Source organism: Solanum dulcamara, chromosome 10 (genome assembly GCF_947179165.1).
Source record: "Solanum dulcamara chromosome 10, daSolDulc1.2, whole genome shotgun sequence".
Classification (NCBI taxonomy): domain Eukaryota; kingdom Viridiplantae; phylum Streptophyta; class Magnoliopsida; order Solanales; family Solanaceae; genus Solanum; species Solanum dulcamara.
The window spans coordinates 875,639-890,447 of record NC_077246.1 but is presented as its reverse complement, the minus strand read 5'-3'; the positions used below and the strand labels follow the sequence as shown (position 1 = coordinate 890,447).

The following is a 14,809-nucleotide window of genomic DNA, read 5'->3' as shown; positions in this document are numbered from 1 at the left end:
TTCAATTTGGATGAAAGCCCCATCTAAATCCGATTTTGGTTCTATACGGGTTTAGTTTTGAAAAATTATGTAGGTAAAAATCTACCTATACTATTGTTGAATTAATGTTCAATTAACTTCTGAACTTACATTTAGTATTCCCCCAAAAAGCAATACTCCTAATTTATACCTAAAAGTAGAGGGCTAAAATTAATTCGAATTTGATGCATGTATGATGTACCAAAACAAATATCATAACATCTTCGTAGAGCCATTTTTCTTCTATTTATATTATGAATGAACATAAGAGATTACCATAATTAGATGATAAATTGATATAAATCATATAATATTGTATACTATTAATTAGCCGTATACACTCGATTATGGAAGAGATAATGAAAAAGTTAGATAATTTCTTCTTATTTGTCACATTATTTGGCTATTATGTGCACCGTACTTCTTTTTCAAATTGCTTTAATGTTTTACTTGAATCGGACCCTCTCCGGACCAATTAATAAAATTATACTGAATAAGTTGTTATTGTTGTTATAATAAAATTTAAGGGGTCAAAATGTATGAGAAAATAACTTAGGTGGATGCAAAACCAACTTTATTACTAATTAAAGGAAAAAATGGTTCACACTCATCATATTGATTTTTAGTGTATAAACGGAAGTTTAAAAGCTAACGACGTCGTCAGAGGGTGATAGGGTTTTCGCCGTAGACGGTGGTTTTAGTACTGTGATTTCTAGGGTTTAGGCCGAAGAAGACGACGGAGGAGGAAGATGAAGCCGGTAGTAGGAACAGTAGTGTCGAACAAGATGCAGAAATCAGTAGTGGTGGCTGTGGATAGACTCTTCCACAACAAGGTTTACAATCGATATGTCAAACGGACCTCCAAATTCATGGCTCATGATGAGAAGGATGAATGCAACATCGGTGACCGCGTATCTACACTCTCTCCCTCTCTCTCTCTCTCTCTATATATATATATATATATATATATTTAATTTTTTTTAAAAAATTTGTTACTTTTTTCCCTTTCTGATCTACTGTGCTTGTAATCTGTTTGTGTGTAGTGGAATTAGGTGAAAATAATTGTGCTTTTATTATGAGCTTGTTAACTTGCAATTGGCTTCAAAATAATTGCTTGTTTCAATTTAAAATGTAGGAACACCTAAAATTACCCATACCTATACTCATTGTAGAGATTCATTTTATTTCTTAATTCATGATTAGCCATTTCTTTTCTCTATAATCTTTCTTTGTGATCTGTGTATTGATACATGAATTTGGTTAAAAATTGGATTTTTTTCGTGGGAATGTTGCTGCTGCCTGATGTTATTTTGGTACCTGAATTGAAGCGTTTTAAATTATGAGCTTGTAAACACGCAAGGAGACTCCAAAATAATTGTTTGCTTCAATGAAGAATAAAGAAGACTTTGTCTCCCAAAATCTACCACAGGTTGGGTTTGAGGGTCATGTGATGGAAGTTGTCCTATGATCCATCCGAAGAAAAGTGAGTTGGAGGAATTTTGGATAATTGGTCTTTTGGGAACAGGTTTAGCACCTAAAATTATGCATCCCTGGACTCATTGTGAAGCTCCATTTTAATCTAAATTCTTAGTTGGCAATGTGTTCCTTACCTTATGTGCTTGTAATCTGTTTATGAGTACATGAAGTTGGTGAATCCTCCATATTTTCAGTTGATTCTCTGTTAGTGATGCTATCAACTATGGATAAAAAAGGGGTCTATGATAGGTTATAGTCTAATTATGCTAAGCCTCTGAAGACTAAATTAGAGTGGAACTGGTTAAGAGGATTTCCATTATGGACCATAATTACTTTGGGATTGTGTTGTGGTTGATTGTCGTGTTCTCTTAATGGCATTTCTAATCATATCACGCCTCAAGTTATACAAGACTAGAGAAAAGGTTAGACTTTCCTTGAATATTAGCAAGTATGATATATGAAATACACTTCTAATCACAAGTTTGAGAAAAAAGGGGAGTGGTGGGATACATATTTTTAGTGAAGGGAAAGACGTGTGGATTCAAATATAATGGTGAAAATTAAGTGTAAATGATGTATATTCTTGCTTCATGTGATTAAAGGTCCTTTTACATTTTCCCTTGTCAAATCATAATTTAATATCTAGCTGCGGTGTGTTCAACTCTTATATATCTGCATTGATTTGTCAGGATGGTTAATGTCATCGCAGTAGAACTACAAATTACGTTTTTGATGTGAAGTGCATTGAATCTGACCGTCATTCTGTCAACTTCCTGCTTGCTTTTATAAGATCAGTATATCTCAATTTTGTACACACTCACTAATGTAGCTAGATTTGGTGCAACTTGTGAACAAGATAATGAGTTCTAGATGAAATTCCACTTTCAGGTTAAGTTGGATCATTCAAGACCACTGAGCAAGCGTAAGCACTGGGTTGTAGCTGAAATTTTGAAAAGAGCAAGAATTTATGTGCCTCCACCACGAACTACCACTGGGACGACCAACAAGGCTGAAGTGCCCCCTAATGCTAGTTAGAGCTGAAAGAGAAACACTGTATCCAGAACAAATTGCCTATTTACTGAACTTTTTGATGTTTTTGTTCGTCTACTGAGAAACAAGTAAATGTCAGCTGCTGTTTCGTCGTTGATCATCTATATTGAAGACCATGCCAGTCGGAAACTGGTGTTTTCCAGGTTTAAAATGGTCTGCATTGGTCAATAAACCCTAACAGCCAAATTAGGAGTCAGTGAAGGCTTCTGAGAAAGTAGGAATTCATAATATTCAAGGCTGTAAAGCAACTAAATGTTATATGTCCTGCAATTGCCTTATTGTCTTTTTCCATAGTATCTAATCTCAACTTTGGCACAAATTATGGTTCTCTCGTGTTACTGTTATTACTGGCTATGGTCATTTCATCTTTTTATTGTGAATTTGTCTGGGTTGTGCATCTTAATAGCTCTTAAACGTAGTGACAGAGTCTATTTTTTCCCCAGAATCAAAATTTGACTTACTATAACTTCTCAAATAAGTGTAAAGAATCAATTTATTTGTCTTCTGCCTTTTCTTTTCATATAAATAGCGGAACATACATAAGCTAACAACCTGATGATATTACAACTCTTTAAACAGCAGAAGAAAACAGTATTTTAGCCCTCTTCAAGAGTGCAATAAAGGAAGAAGATATGGTAAACCCCTTTTCACAAGCATAACTATGTAGGAACTTAATCAAATGCCCAAAAATTTCTGCTTCTGCGTCGACACAAGAACAAAGTTTCTTCTGTATCTGATTTAATCTGAAAACCTTCAATAGTCAGGTACCAGAAGCATTCCTAGAAAACATATCTGTCTGGGGGCGCTTCTTCTGGAATCTGAAAATAAAAAAGCAACAAAAATTTAAAAGCACGAACAATGGACGACTTTAATACAACAACAACAACAACCCAGTGAAATCCCACATCGTGGGGTCTGGGGAGGGTAGAGTGTACGCAGACCTGACTCCTACCAATGTAGGACGGCTGTTTCCGAAAGACCCTCGGCTCAATAAAAGCATAGAAAAAGGTCAGACAAGAATATTAGAGTAAATAAGTAGATGACGAAAACGGTCCAAACAATAGTATAATCAAAGCACAAAAAACAGTAGATATTATTATTGGATAATAACATAAATACCATAAATAACATACATCCGACTTTAATATGTTATAAAAATTGTTAATTGAATGTTTTACGCTAGCACTGAATGAAATACATATGTAGACATGCTTGCAGATGCACCATATATCAACTGTCAAAATTGGCTAAACACATAACGGAATGCTATAAATGAATAGACTCTTCTGGGGCGCTACGACGTTCCAGTATCATATTTCAAACCACATATGATACTCTTCGATCATACAGAACTGTATGACCATAATCCCATCGAGACATTTTCAAGTTACTTTTATATTTAGTTTTCTACAAGGTCTCTTGAATCAAAATGAGCTGAGGGTCCTTTGGAAACAGCCTCGGGTAAGGTCTGCGTACTCTACCCCCCAGACTCCACTAGTGGGATTTAACTCGGTATGTTATGTTGTTGAAGTCTCTTGATTCAAAATGCCCAAAAGAAAGAAAGATATTTAGAGCGTACCTCCCCAATTTTCCATTCCTTCTTTGTCCAAATGCTGTTATCCCCGCTGAAGTCCTCTGTTGATGCAGTATTCCTGCAAAACAAGGGCATCAGAAAGAAAAACCAAAAGGACCTCATCAAAAAGTTACGATTTCAAACTTCAATAGAAAAATGGAAAGAGCAAATTATTGATGATTTAATTCTCCATAGTCTAAATAATAATCATGGCAAGTTAAGTAACTACTGCTGGAACTTACGTCAAGTTGATACTGACAGGGGACGCCGTAACAGAAAAAAGCCCCTGAGAAGGAGTAGGAAGTTGGCCACCAGAGGGATTAGCAAAATGTGGTGAAGTCATTGAGGTGGAAAATAAGTTCCTCCCAGAACTTGCGGAAATATTGCTGGGAGTGGAAGGATTTTGATACGGCTGGGTAGGGACTTGGGTTCCGAAGCCAAAGGAACCTGCAAACAAAGTCAAGCTAAATAAAACGCATACTCAAGAACTGACAATACTCAAAAAACCGTGTCAAATTACCTGCTGCTGATGTATTCCCAGATGAAAAAGCACTCGTCCCAGACGAATTTGACATCTTAAAAGAGTTCCCAGGGAGATTGGGTTGCCCAAATGTAATAGTTGGTGGAGTTGAAGTCCTGTTAATTTGAAAAAATGAAGTCAGAAGCTGGTAAAAGCCAAAACTCTAGCATATGCAGATTTATGGTAGACACTACATGTGAGAAAAATAATTTTTTTATTGTTTTGAATTGCTCAGTAACTTCTCAACCTAGTATTCACGGAATCAACTGACTACTACCAAAGACGGTTAAAGAACTTCAGTGCTGGATGTTATATGAAAAAGGAACAGAGGAAGATTTGGAAGACAATTCCAATCTTCGTATGATGGGCGGTCAGCAAGCACAGAGACCAGCTGTGTTTTCAAGGAAAAGCTGCAGCTATCTACATAATGAAATATAAATGTCTTAGTTTATTGGCTTGTTGGATGTAAATTAAATCATGTGTATGAAGATGTTGCTATGACAGATTTTATTAGCTCATTACTAATTGATTTTGTAATAGGAAAATAAAATTTACTTATCAAAGAAGCCAAAAATTCTAATATAAATGCACTAACGTAGGTTCTTATGCATCAGTTCTAACCCTGTATTCAGCATGACTCCCAACTGACTAAAACTTGAGGCTGAAGGAGGAAAACTGCTTTGAGCACTCATCGAGACATTTGGTGCGGCACCAGGAAAAGGACTTTGAGCACTCAATGAGGCACTTGGTGCGGCACCAGGAAAAGGACTTTGAGCACTCAATGAGGCACTTGGTGTGGCACCAGGAAAAGGACTTTGAGCACTCAACGAGGCACTTGGTGCGGCACCAGGAAAAGGACTTTGAGCACTCAATGAGGCACTTGGTGCAGCACCAGGAAAAGGACTTTGAACACTCAATGAGGCACTTGGTGTGGCACCAGGAAAAGGACTTTGAGCATTAGGAGCAGAAGTCGATGTAGATGCATAAGGATTTTGCAATAGATTTTCAAATTCAGCTACTTTAGAATTAACCAGTCTCCTCTCTCTCTCAACCTGCAATAACACGAGGACAGAAAAAAGTGTTAGAACTTATAAGCAAATTCATAAAATGATATTAGCTATGATACATGATAGAGTTTGCTAAATAAGTTGTGAATCATGTTAAGGTAGTCCTCTCTCTAACTAATCTAAAGCTCTCTGCTTCACTTAGAAGTCTTCCTTTTCGATAAGATAAAATTGTTTGCTTGAATTTTGAGAGCAAATTGCATTTATGCATATACTCAGATAATGAAAACAATTTTCAATTGCATCAAGCAGTATCAGCCAAGAAGGTAGCAAGGATGGTGTCTTACAATAGACATCAAGCTCTGTCCATGTTTCGCATCATATGCTGCTGCTCGCAGCTCTTCATAGCTAACATCACCGGTAATATCACATGGACCACTGCATACAAAAGAAAGTGCAACTGCTGATCAATTTCTATGATTTACCAAGTTCACAAAACAGGCATGTGTACATAGAATTGAAATCTGAGCCCGCCAGATATTTGCAGGGTTCCATAGAATAAAAAATTGGTTTTTTTTTCTACTTTCAGTTTTAGAATAGAGAAAGGGTAGAAACTAAGAGGACACTCTCTAGAATAGTTGCCACAAGTGCACTGCATATGATAGTTGAGTTTGAAAAGCAAGAGAAAAGATGCAATCACTTCTCCAACCAAAATTCCTCAGACTAAGATTTGAAAAATTGTCATTCCCAAGACAGGCAGTTGTAAAGTCGTCAATTACAAGTTAGAAGAACAAATATGGAGGTATTAGCTGATAAAAAGCACAAAATAAAAAGTTATACTAGTATTTTCGTTAATGCATGATTCGTGCTTTGAGTAGTAGATCATTCAGGGAAGAGAGAGAACTCTATGGGTTCTGCTGAGCAGTCTCTAAATCTCTGATAAGAGATAAAAGTACATAAAATGGCAAATGAAAGCGAAGGGTTAGACATCTTCCTTTTCCAACTCATTAACTTTTAATAATAATTAAAGTAGCTGGATGAGTACTTAATTGGCAAATAAAAGAGAGGGCAGGGGATCTTCATATCCCAATTAAATACTAAAAAAAGAAACTGGATGACTCGCCAAACAAAAATAGAATAATCTTCAATGGATCTTATTCATGAGAGAAACTCAAAGTATGAGGCAAGCTGATTTAGCAAAGTGAGTGAAGTAAAGATAAGATCTAAAGCATACTTTTTACGATGACCATAGCAGGTAAGAAGCCACAATGGTTTCTCATTGTTAAAATCTTCCACAATTTGACTTCTGCATGACTCAGCATCTGTGCAGCTTCACATATAGCAGAACCAAACCATTAATTCCCACTTAAATCATAAAGCTAAATGCAAAACAGAAATGTTTGTGCCACAGAGAACTCACGTGTGATTAGGTGCTACAGGCTGATTGTCAGAATGCCGCAATGAAGAACTGTTGGTACTTGTAGAACGAGTCCACTTGTTTTCAAAAGGCTAAACACGAAGAAAAAAAGAAGAAGTTAATGTGCATCATGTAGCATGCCAAGATAGTGCCTGATGGCATAGTCCTGGTAGAGTTTACTGCTAGGTCACCAAGATTTTACCGATATCATAAGACTGATTCATCATTTTAATTCTTCATAGCACCAAGAAATCTGGATAGAATTGAATATACGCACACTCATGCAAAAGTCCATAATCATAGTTTTATTACATAAATATGTCATTTAATCTGATAAAGAAATAATACATAATACAGGAAGTCCCAACAAAACCAAACATAGATATTGACTCACCAGTAAACTATTTCTGATGAAAACAGTATGTAACTACTAACAGTAGAAAAGTTAAATTACCACAAAACGAAACAGTAAGTATTGAACTCCACATACTTATGTATAGTTCATAGATTCACTGGAACACGTGAACAATTGCGCCGAGACATAAAAATAAAGAATGATATGAATTCTAGTGTCCAGGATTAAAATATCTTGAGCAGCATTATACCGTATCATGTATTAGCAGATAAAATTGAGAATATGGAGTGAAGATTCCTCAAAATCATACTGGGGGAGCATAGTATTTGTATTAAATAATAATAAATGCTAAAATAATCTGCAGCAACTAGCTACAATTGGAGAGTAACAGCTAAAGTACCTTGTATTGACTCTGTTTGAGCCCCATATCATTGGACCCTCTTGGCTGGGAGTTACTCTGAACACCAAAACCAAAAGGGTTGGGCTTTGTTTGTGGCATATTTGTACTCTGGAAATTAGTGGATTGGCTGCCAAATCCAAATGGATTTGGCTTCGTTTGTTGTTGGGCAGCATGAAGAAATTTACAACGTTCACCATATTGACAACTGGATGATTAAGATAACGATCAGATCCTGTTTTTCACACTTTCACAAAGGAACCTAATCATAACAAGGATTGCTCGACTCCCATAAAGAACTACTAATTTAAATAACACTTTCTATATTTTAAGTTAAGACATCATTTTTATTTTCTACGATATCACAGCAAACATCACCTTTCAACGTTCTAAGATGGAATATCCATAACAATTATTATTCTAATTTAAACAAGGATTGCTCGACTCCCATAAAGAACTACTAATTTAAATAACACTTTCTATATTTTAAGTTAAGACATCATTTTTATTTTCTACGACATCACAGAAAACACCACCTTTCTACGTTCTAAGATGGAATATCCATAACAATTATTATTTGATCTGAGGTCAATATTATGTAATGATAAAAAAATACAACCTCCTACCTCCCCAGAGTACACTTCCCACCCTAGCTTTATATATCCCGATATATAAAAAAATAAAAAAGGTTCAATCAGGGATCTGTCCCCCCACTTCCATTTAACGTTTTGGTAGGTCCCTGTTATCCCGCACTATGTAAGTAAGAGGCATGCTTAACATACATCCTTGATGAGTTGCCAGAAAAAAGAATGAGACAATTGTTTTTGAAACGGATTAACAAGAAAAGTAAGAAAAATAAATTTAAACGGAGGGAGTAATATTTTTGCCTTTGCTGGGATTTGAACCTGAATCAAACCCACTTCATTAACCACTGGCCACACCCTTTGACGTTAAAGCTCATGACTTTACTTGGCTAGGATCTTTCAACCATTACCGTAAAGATGCTGGATGAGAACAACAATCAATCAGCCAACTTCCCATCAATCCTAAACAACTAGTGCTATATGAATATTCTAAATTTATTCTCAATTCATCCCCCCACCCCACCCCATACAATGTTTAAAGGAACTATTTACTCAACTCTACTCCTTTATCATTCTAAGGATGCGTTAGAAGGATTAGGGAAGCAAGAAAACAAAAAAAATAGAATCTTGACATGAAGATTTCAAGGGTTTATCAAGAACCCTATGAATATATGCATTACAAATTATGTGAATTGTAAATTAAGCCCAAATTTTTACTTCGATAGCTTGCAAGCACCTCGAATAATTCCACAGGATATTCTACTACCTCCCACCAACATAGATACCATATAACTCTGTCCACTAGACTTGAACAACTATTAAGAAATCACCTAGTGTTTCCACCTTTGTTGGGATTTGAATTTGAGACATCACGATTCTCAACCTACTTCATTAACCACCGGGCCACACCCTTTATCGCTAAAGCTCATGACTTTACTAAGCTATGATCTTTCAACCATTACCATAAAGATGAGTACAACAATCAATTCAATCAACCAACTTCCCATCAATCCTAAGCAACTAGTCAACAATATGAATCCTCTAAATTCATCCCCCACCCACTCCCACCTCACCCCCACCATACAATGTTGAAAGAAACTATTTTTACTCAACTCTACACCTTTATAAGAATTAGGGAAGCAAGAAAACGAAATAAAAATTGAATCTTGACATGAAGGTTTCAAGGGTTAATCAAGAATCCTATGCATAATAAAGTATGCGAATTGTAAATTAAACCCAAAATTTATTTTATTTTACCTGCCCCGCATAAAATTCCTGCAGAGTTCTTTCCTTGGGGGCATAGCTTTAAGTCCTTTTTTGCTTCTTCTTTCTTCACTTCTCAGCTTTACACTAACTTGGAAGGTGCAAATAATAGAGAGAATTTGTGGACTGACCAGCAGAATCGTCCCTCAGGTAAAATCTTGGGTCTATTTATAAAAAAATAAAAAAAGAAGGGGTGTTGGGGTTTTGTCTTTTTTTTTTTTCTATTTTTGGGGAGTAATGAATATTGTTTTTAGTTCCATGTGGAGTAATATATATATATACAGAGTTTTTGGTCTCTTTGTATATATATTTTATACCTAAATTACCCTCATATGAAGAAAACAACACACTAAACTATGCACATATGAATTAATTAAAGTTAAATTTGCTTAGATAGATCAGAGATAGCATAAGAATAAAAATTGAAATTTGGAGATATTTAAAGATTAAAATACTTTATTAAATATCTTAATTTTAAAAACATCTTTTTTCAAAACAAATAAGTAAAATAAAAAATTACCCTTTTCAAGTTTTCTCACCACAGAAGAGTTAGCGAAAGTAAAAATAACCTAGGTTGTCTAGACAACTAAGATACAATCTCAGGTAGACTGCACTTTTGAATCATAAAGTTCTCAAAAGATAACAGAGACGTACAAAAATTTCCTCCAATTGAACAAAAAGTTGTCTCTCAAGTGCAAAGGCAGAAGACAAAATCTTAGTAAAGTTTAGCTCTCCTTAACTAGAAATTTTTTCAGAAAAGTGCCAAAGAATTGCAGGTTAGATCATTATAAATCTTATGATGAATTTAATTGACAGATTCAATAACAACGAGAATAGTATTCATTAGCTCGTTATATAATACAAATCGATGAAATGTAAATTATTCAACAAGTTAAATAAAAATTTATTTACAAAAAACAAATCATATTCAAAAACCCCAATTAATCAGAGGTCTCAGCTCGATTTCAAATTTTAAATATAAATATATTTTCCAAATAAGCTCTACGTAATGAAAATTGAGATTAATCAAATTTCTATACATAATAAACGCAGTGTGAAAAAACAAGAAGAAAAAACAGAATGGAATTGAGGGTGGGAGTTGGGACTTAATGGTTCATCAAATTATTAGGCCAAAATGTGCCCACAAAAGAGTGGATTTTCTAGGCAAACTCCCCCCTTGGAGTTCTTGACGGTTATTCCAACAATTTGCTTTCATTTCCCTCTTCTTGTTTTCTCCGCTCTCTTCTTCCTTTATATATCACTTCCTCTTCTTCCATAAAAATCCCATCAAATTTCTCTGTAATCATGGCTGCCTCAGCCTCCTCTTTTTCTGTTACAAAAATCTTGCATTCTCTCAACTCCACCAGATCCACTGACAACAAGAAGAAGAAGACCCTTTTGGGAAATCAGCTTAAAGACAGCTCCTTTTTTCTTGGATCAGCAAAGAAACTCTATGTGAAGAAACCCTTTTCGTCTCAGAACTCACAACGCCAATCTAAAGGTGTTCTTGCTGTTTCTGAGGTTGTCAAGGACAAGAAGCTCAATATAGACTCCTCACTCTCCAATCTGGTACTTGCATTTTTTGATATTTCCTAAAAAAAGAATTCTTTTTGATAATCGTGTTGTTTGAGCCTGCTTGCGTGCACCTAAGGCAAATGGGAATGAGATTTTTTTTCTAATTTTCATCACAATTTATGTTTGTTTTGGTCTTATGAGCTGTTTTTTTTTTCAATTGGGTCATGGTTGCTTAAATTATTGGGTGTTTTGAAGTGGATTTCTGTTGATTTAGTGCTTGTGTTACGTAAAGAATGACGATTTAGCATATAAAGTTTGGTGTGAATTCCGATGTGGAGTATGAAATTTACATACCTTGGAACTGTAAGATTGGAAGCATTGTGTGAATTCGGATATTGATTATTGTTTTTGAAACAAGATTTACATATTTCGCAACTAAGAAAACTAATGCACAAGTTTTTGTAATTGTTAGAGTGGGTTAGAGTCTTACATTGATTGGGGAATGGAAAGGTGGTTTGTTGATATGGACTTAGGTGATCCTCCCTTCAAGAGCTGGCTTTTGGGTTGAGTTAGACTTAGGTGTCATATCTTTACATTATATTAGTACCACGTCCATCTCTGTCTGGGATTCCAGTCCACGCTCCAGTTGGACCTAGGCGTGACGAGGTTGGGGTGTTAGAGTGGGTTAGAGCCCACGTTGGTCCCTTGAGAGTTAGCTTATGAGGTTGAGTTAGGCTCAGTTGCCATATCTTTACTGTGATAAAAAATATCTAAAAATGTTCCAAAAGTTGTAGTCGAAGAAAAATTGTAATAAGCTCTAAAAGACTAAAACTAGTAACAATATTATATAAAATTATACCGAGAGTAGTTATTTTTGTATTTGTTTGTGTTAATTCACTCAACTGTAAATAATTCTAGTTTTAATTCAATTTTGTTTGTGTCTTGTCAATCTAGTTAATTACCAAGGATGAAGGGTTGGAGTTGTACGAAGATATGGTTCTGGGAAGAGCCTTTGAGGACATGTGTGCCCAAATGTATTACAGGGGGAAAATGTTTGGTTTTGTGCATTTGTACAACGGCCAAGAGGCAGTCTCTACTGGGTTCATTAGGCTACTGAAGAAGGAGGATTCTGTGGTTAGCACTTATCGTGATCACGTCCATGCATTGAGCAAAGGGGTTCCAGCACGTCAAGTGATGAGTGAGCTCTTTGGGAAGAACACTGGCTGTTGCAGAGGCCAGGGTGGCTCCATGCACATGTTCTCTAAAGAGCATAACGTTCTTGGTGGTTTCGCTTTCATTGGTGAGGGTATCCCTGTGGCAACAGGTGCCGCCTTCACTAGCAAGTATAGAAGGGAGGTCATGAAAGAGGCAGATTGTGATCATGTAACTATGGCCTTCTTTGGTGATGGAACTTGCAACAATGGCCAGTTCTTTGAGTGTTTGAACATGGCTGCTCTGTGGAAATTGCCCATTATATTTGTTGTGGAGAACAATCTGTGGGCTATTGGCATGTCTCACTTGAGATCTACTTCAGATCCTGAAATTTGGAAGAAAGGTCCTGCCTTCGGGATGCCTGGGGTTCATGTTGATGGCATGGATGTGTTGAAGGTGAGGGAGGTAGCAAAGGAAGCTGTTGCCAGAGCTAGGAGGGGCGATGGTCCCACTCTGGTTGAGTGTGAGACTTACCGGTTTAGAGGACACTCTTTGGCCGATCCAGATGAGCTTCGTGACCCCGGTAAGAATTCCAATCCCCTTTTGTTTATATTTTACTTATTTTATATCTCCATAATCCAGTCAGCTTTATTTCTTTTATTACTGCTACTACTGATATTAGTAGTACCAGACTCTGGCTTTAGCATATGTTTTCAACTTGTTGAATGTACCAACCGTTACATACTCTTTATATGCTATTAGTCTTATCTCATAAAACTCAGGTAGCTTTTCTGTAGGCTTTGTTAAATGTGGTTTCATTGCACTGTGACCCTTTTCGTGGAAAAACAATAGTTAGGTTGGAGTTGAGGCTTTGCTTTATATTGTTGTTGTTGTTGTGCTGTTTGTAGTTAGAAATAGTGAATAACATGATATCAGGATTTTGATCTATCGCAAAGTGACAAACTGATTGAAGACTATGGAAATTGTAGTGCTTAAGAAATGTGAGAAAATCTATTATGGCATTGGTAAAGTGTGTGCAATGAACATTTTTCACCCTTTGATCTTTATTGTTTCCATTTAAGACCAAAAATTTAAGTATGAGCGTCTGAGGATCAACCCCCTATTTGTATACTGCAGATGAAGTATATAGATCATAGACAACATAAGAATACTATGCACAACAAAACTGCTCTCGTGGGCAAAACTCCAGTTTTGAAATGCTATTAATTTTAATGACAGCTTATAATATAATTAGCCTCTGAAATCTGTCTTTTATTGTTGTATATTATTAGCCAATAAAGGGCAGCCCGGTGCACTAAAGCTCCCGCTATGCGCGGGGTCCGGGGAAGGGCCTGACCACAAGGGTCTATTGTACGCAGCCTTGCCTTGCATTTCTGCCAGAGGCTATTAGCCAATGATTTCTCTTATTTGACCTTAATCTGTTCATCTTGGCAGCTGAAAAGAACCATTATGCTGCACGAGATCCTATCAGTGCCTTGAAGAAGTATATGTTTGAGAACAATCTGACAAGTGAAGCAGAGTTGAAGGCCATTGATAAGAAGATTGATGAACTGGTTGAAGAAGCTGTTGAGTTTGCCGATGAAAGCCCTCATCCTGTTCGTAGCCAGCTACTTGAGAACGTGTTTGCTGATCCAAAGGGCTTTGGAATTGGGCCTGATGGAAGGTACAGATGTGAAGATCCCAAGTTCACTGAAGGCACTGCTCATGTCTAGGTCTCAAGGCACATTCAATATTCAATGATATCAGGTTTTCAATTACTGAATTAGTGATTACCAATTGTACTACTAGAAATGTCTCGGTGTCCTTCGTATTAGAAAGTTTGGTATAAGGTACTTTATTATTTCAATTTAGGTCGGAGTTTTCTCTTCTTTTTTTACTTTCACATTGTTTTCAAGTTGTATTATATCATGAACAACAAAATCTGAAATGCCTCACTTTCCTTTTTATGCACTTTTATTGCTTCTGAATATCTAGTTTCCTGGCATTCTGTCTTGACCATTTGTTTAGTTTCTTTCAGCTTCGATTTCCCGAAACTTGGTTCAAATTGAAGTCGATCCATTTAAAGCATATGATCTCTTATTTAGAAAAAACAAATTGTATGGTTATAATAATCTTTTGAATAACTGTTGAATACCCGATCTTCTCGACAGAGCTTAGTCATGCAGATTGATACCACTATTTTGTGGCTTGATTAATATTGTTTACGTTAAAGAACTAGCAGATAGTATTACAGCAGAAATTCCATCTGATACTAAACCTCCCACCTCGATTATTTCACCGGGTACTTGCTGACTCCCACCAGCTATATCTAACCCATTGAGTCCCAGCCTCTCTTGCTAAAAGTCCTGAAGGACCTCTTGAGAGTTGTAGGACACTTGTTTGGCCATGTCAAAAGGTGATGGATGGCCTGATATCGGCCTCAAAGTGAGCTTGGATGACTGCTCATCCTCAAGCCTTGTGTGAA

General features: G+C 36.3%; 3 protein-coding genes across 6 annotated transcripts; 2 read left to right on the top strand and 1 right to left on the bottom strand.

Annotated features, from left to right (window-relative positions):
- The first annotated feature begins 650 nt into the window (after positions 1-650).
- Positions 651-2,924, top strand: LOC129870223 (uncharacterized). Its single transcript, XM_055944914.1, has 2 exons — positions 651-929; positions 2,383-2,924. Exons 1-2 carry the CDS (start codon positions 768-770, stop codon positions 2,527-2,529), a joined length of 309 nt encoding a protein of 102 aa, XP_055800889.1. The 5' UTR covers positions 651-767; the 3' UTR covers positions 2,530-2,924.
- A 122-nt stretch (positions 2,925-3,046) lies between these two features.
- Positions 3,047-9,820, bottom strand: LOC129870222 (zinc finger CCCH domain-containing protein 16). Of its 4 annotated transcripts, XM_055944910.1 has the most exons (10): positions 9,652-9,819; positions 7,814-8,018; positions 7,062-7,150; positions 6,876-6,971; positions 5,989-6,079; positions 5,259-5,689; positions 4,638-4,753; positions 4,360-4,564; positions 4,124-4,196; positions 3,047-3,362 (listed from the first exon to the last, which is right to left on the bottom strand). In XM_055944910.1, exons 1-10 carry the CDS (start codon positions 9,693-9,695, stop codon positions 3,324-3,326), a joined length of 1,389 nt encoding a protein of 462 aa, XP_055800885.1. In that variant the 5' UTR covers positions 9,696-9,819; the 3' UTR covers positions 3,047-3,323. The 4 variants fall into 4 exon arrangements, with proteins under 4 accessions (XP_055800885.1, XP_055800886.1, XP_055800887.1 ...); XM_055944911.1 differs by lacking the exons at positions 3,047-3,362; positions 4,124-4,196; positions 4,360-4,564 and adding an exon at positions 4,885-5,057 and having other exon boundaries at positions 4,665-4,753; positions 5,233-5,689; positions 9,652-9,820; XM_055944912.1 differs by lacking the exons at positions 3,047-3,362; positions 4,124-4,196; positions 4,360-4,564 and adding an exon at positions 4,915-5,057 and having other exon boundaries at positions 4,670-4,753; positions 5,233-5,689; positions 9,652-9,820.
- Positions 9,821-10,761: 941 nt separating this feature from the next.
- Positions 10,762-14,295, top strand: LOC129870551 (pyruvate dehydrogenase E1 component subunit alpha-3, chloroplastic-like). The gene is made up of 3 exons (XM_055945369.1): positions 10,762-11,226; positions 12,127-12,907; positions 13,780-14,295. Exons 1-3 carry the CDS (start codon positions 10,963-10,965, stop codon positions 14,055-14,057), a joined length of 1,323 nt encoding a protein of 440 aa, XP_055801344.1. The 5' UTR covers positions 10,762-10,962; the 3' UTR covers positions 14,058-14,295.
- Positions 14,296-14,809: the final 514 nt, after the last annotated feature.

Excerpts from the sequence above, each read along its gene's own strand:
- LOC129870223 (XM_055944914.1), top strand. The coding sequence starts at position 768 with ATGAAGCCGGTAGTAGGAACAGTAGTGTCGAACAAGATGCAGAAATCA. Across the intron at positions 930-2,382 it reads AATGCAACATCGGTGACCGC|GTTAAGTTGGATCATTCAAG; the intron begins GTATCTACACTC and ends TTCCACTTTCAG.
- LOC129870222 (XM_055944910.1), bottom strand. The coding sequence starts at position 9,695 with ATGCCCCCAAGGAAAGAACTCTGCAGGAATTTTATGCGGGGCAG. Across the intron at positions 8,019-9,651 it reads AGGAATTTTATGCGGGGCAG|TTGTCAATATGGTGAACGTT; the intron begins GTAAAATAAAAT and ends TTAATCATCCAG. Across the intron at positions 5,690-5,988 it reads GACAGAGCTTGATGTCTATT|GTTGAGAGAGAGAGGAGACT; the intron begins GTAAGACACCAT and ends GTGTTATTGCAG.
- LOC129870551 (XM_055945369.1), top strand. The coding sequence starts at position 10,963 with ATGGCTGCCTCAGCCTCCTCTTTTTCTGTTACAAAAATCTTGCATTCT. Across the intron at positions 11,227-12,126 it reads ACTCCTCACTCTCCAATCTG|TTAATTACCAAGGATGAAGG; the intron begins GTACTTGCATTT and ends TTGTCAATCTAG. Across the intron at positions 12,908-13,779 it reads AGATGAGCTTCGTGACCCCG|CTGAAAAGAACCATTATGCT; the intron begins GTAAGAATTCCA and ends TCATCTTGGCAG.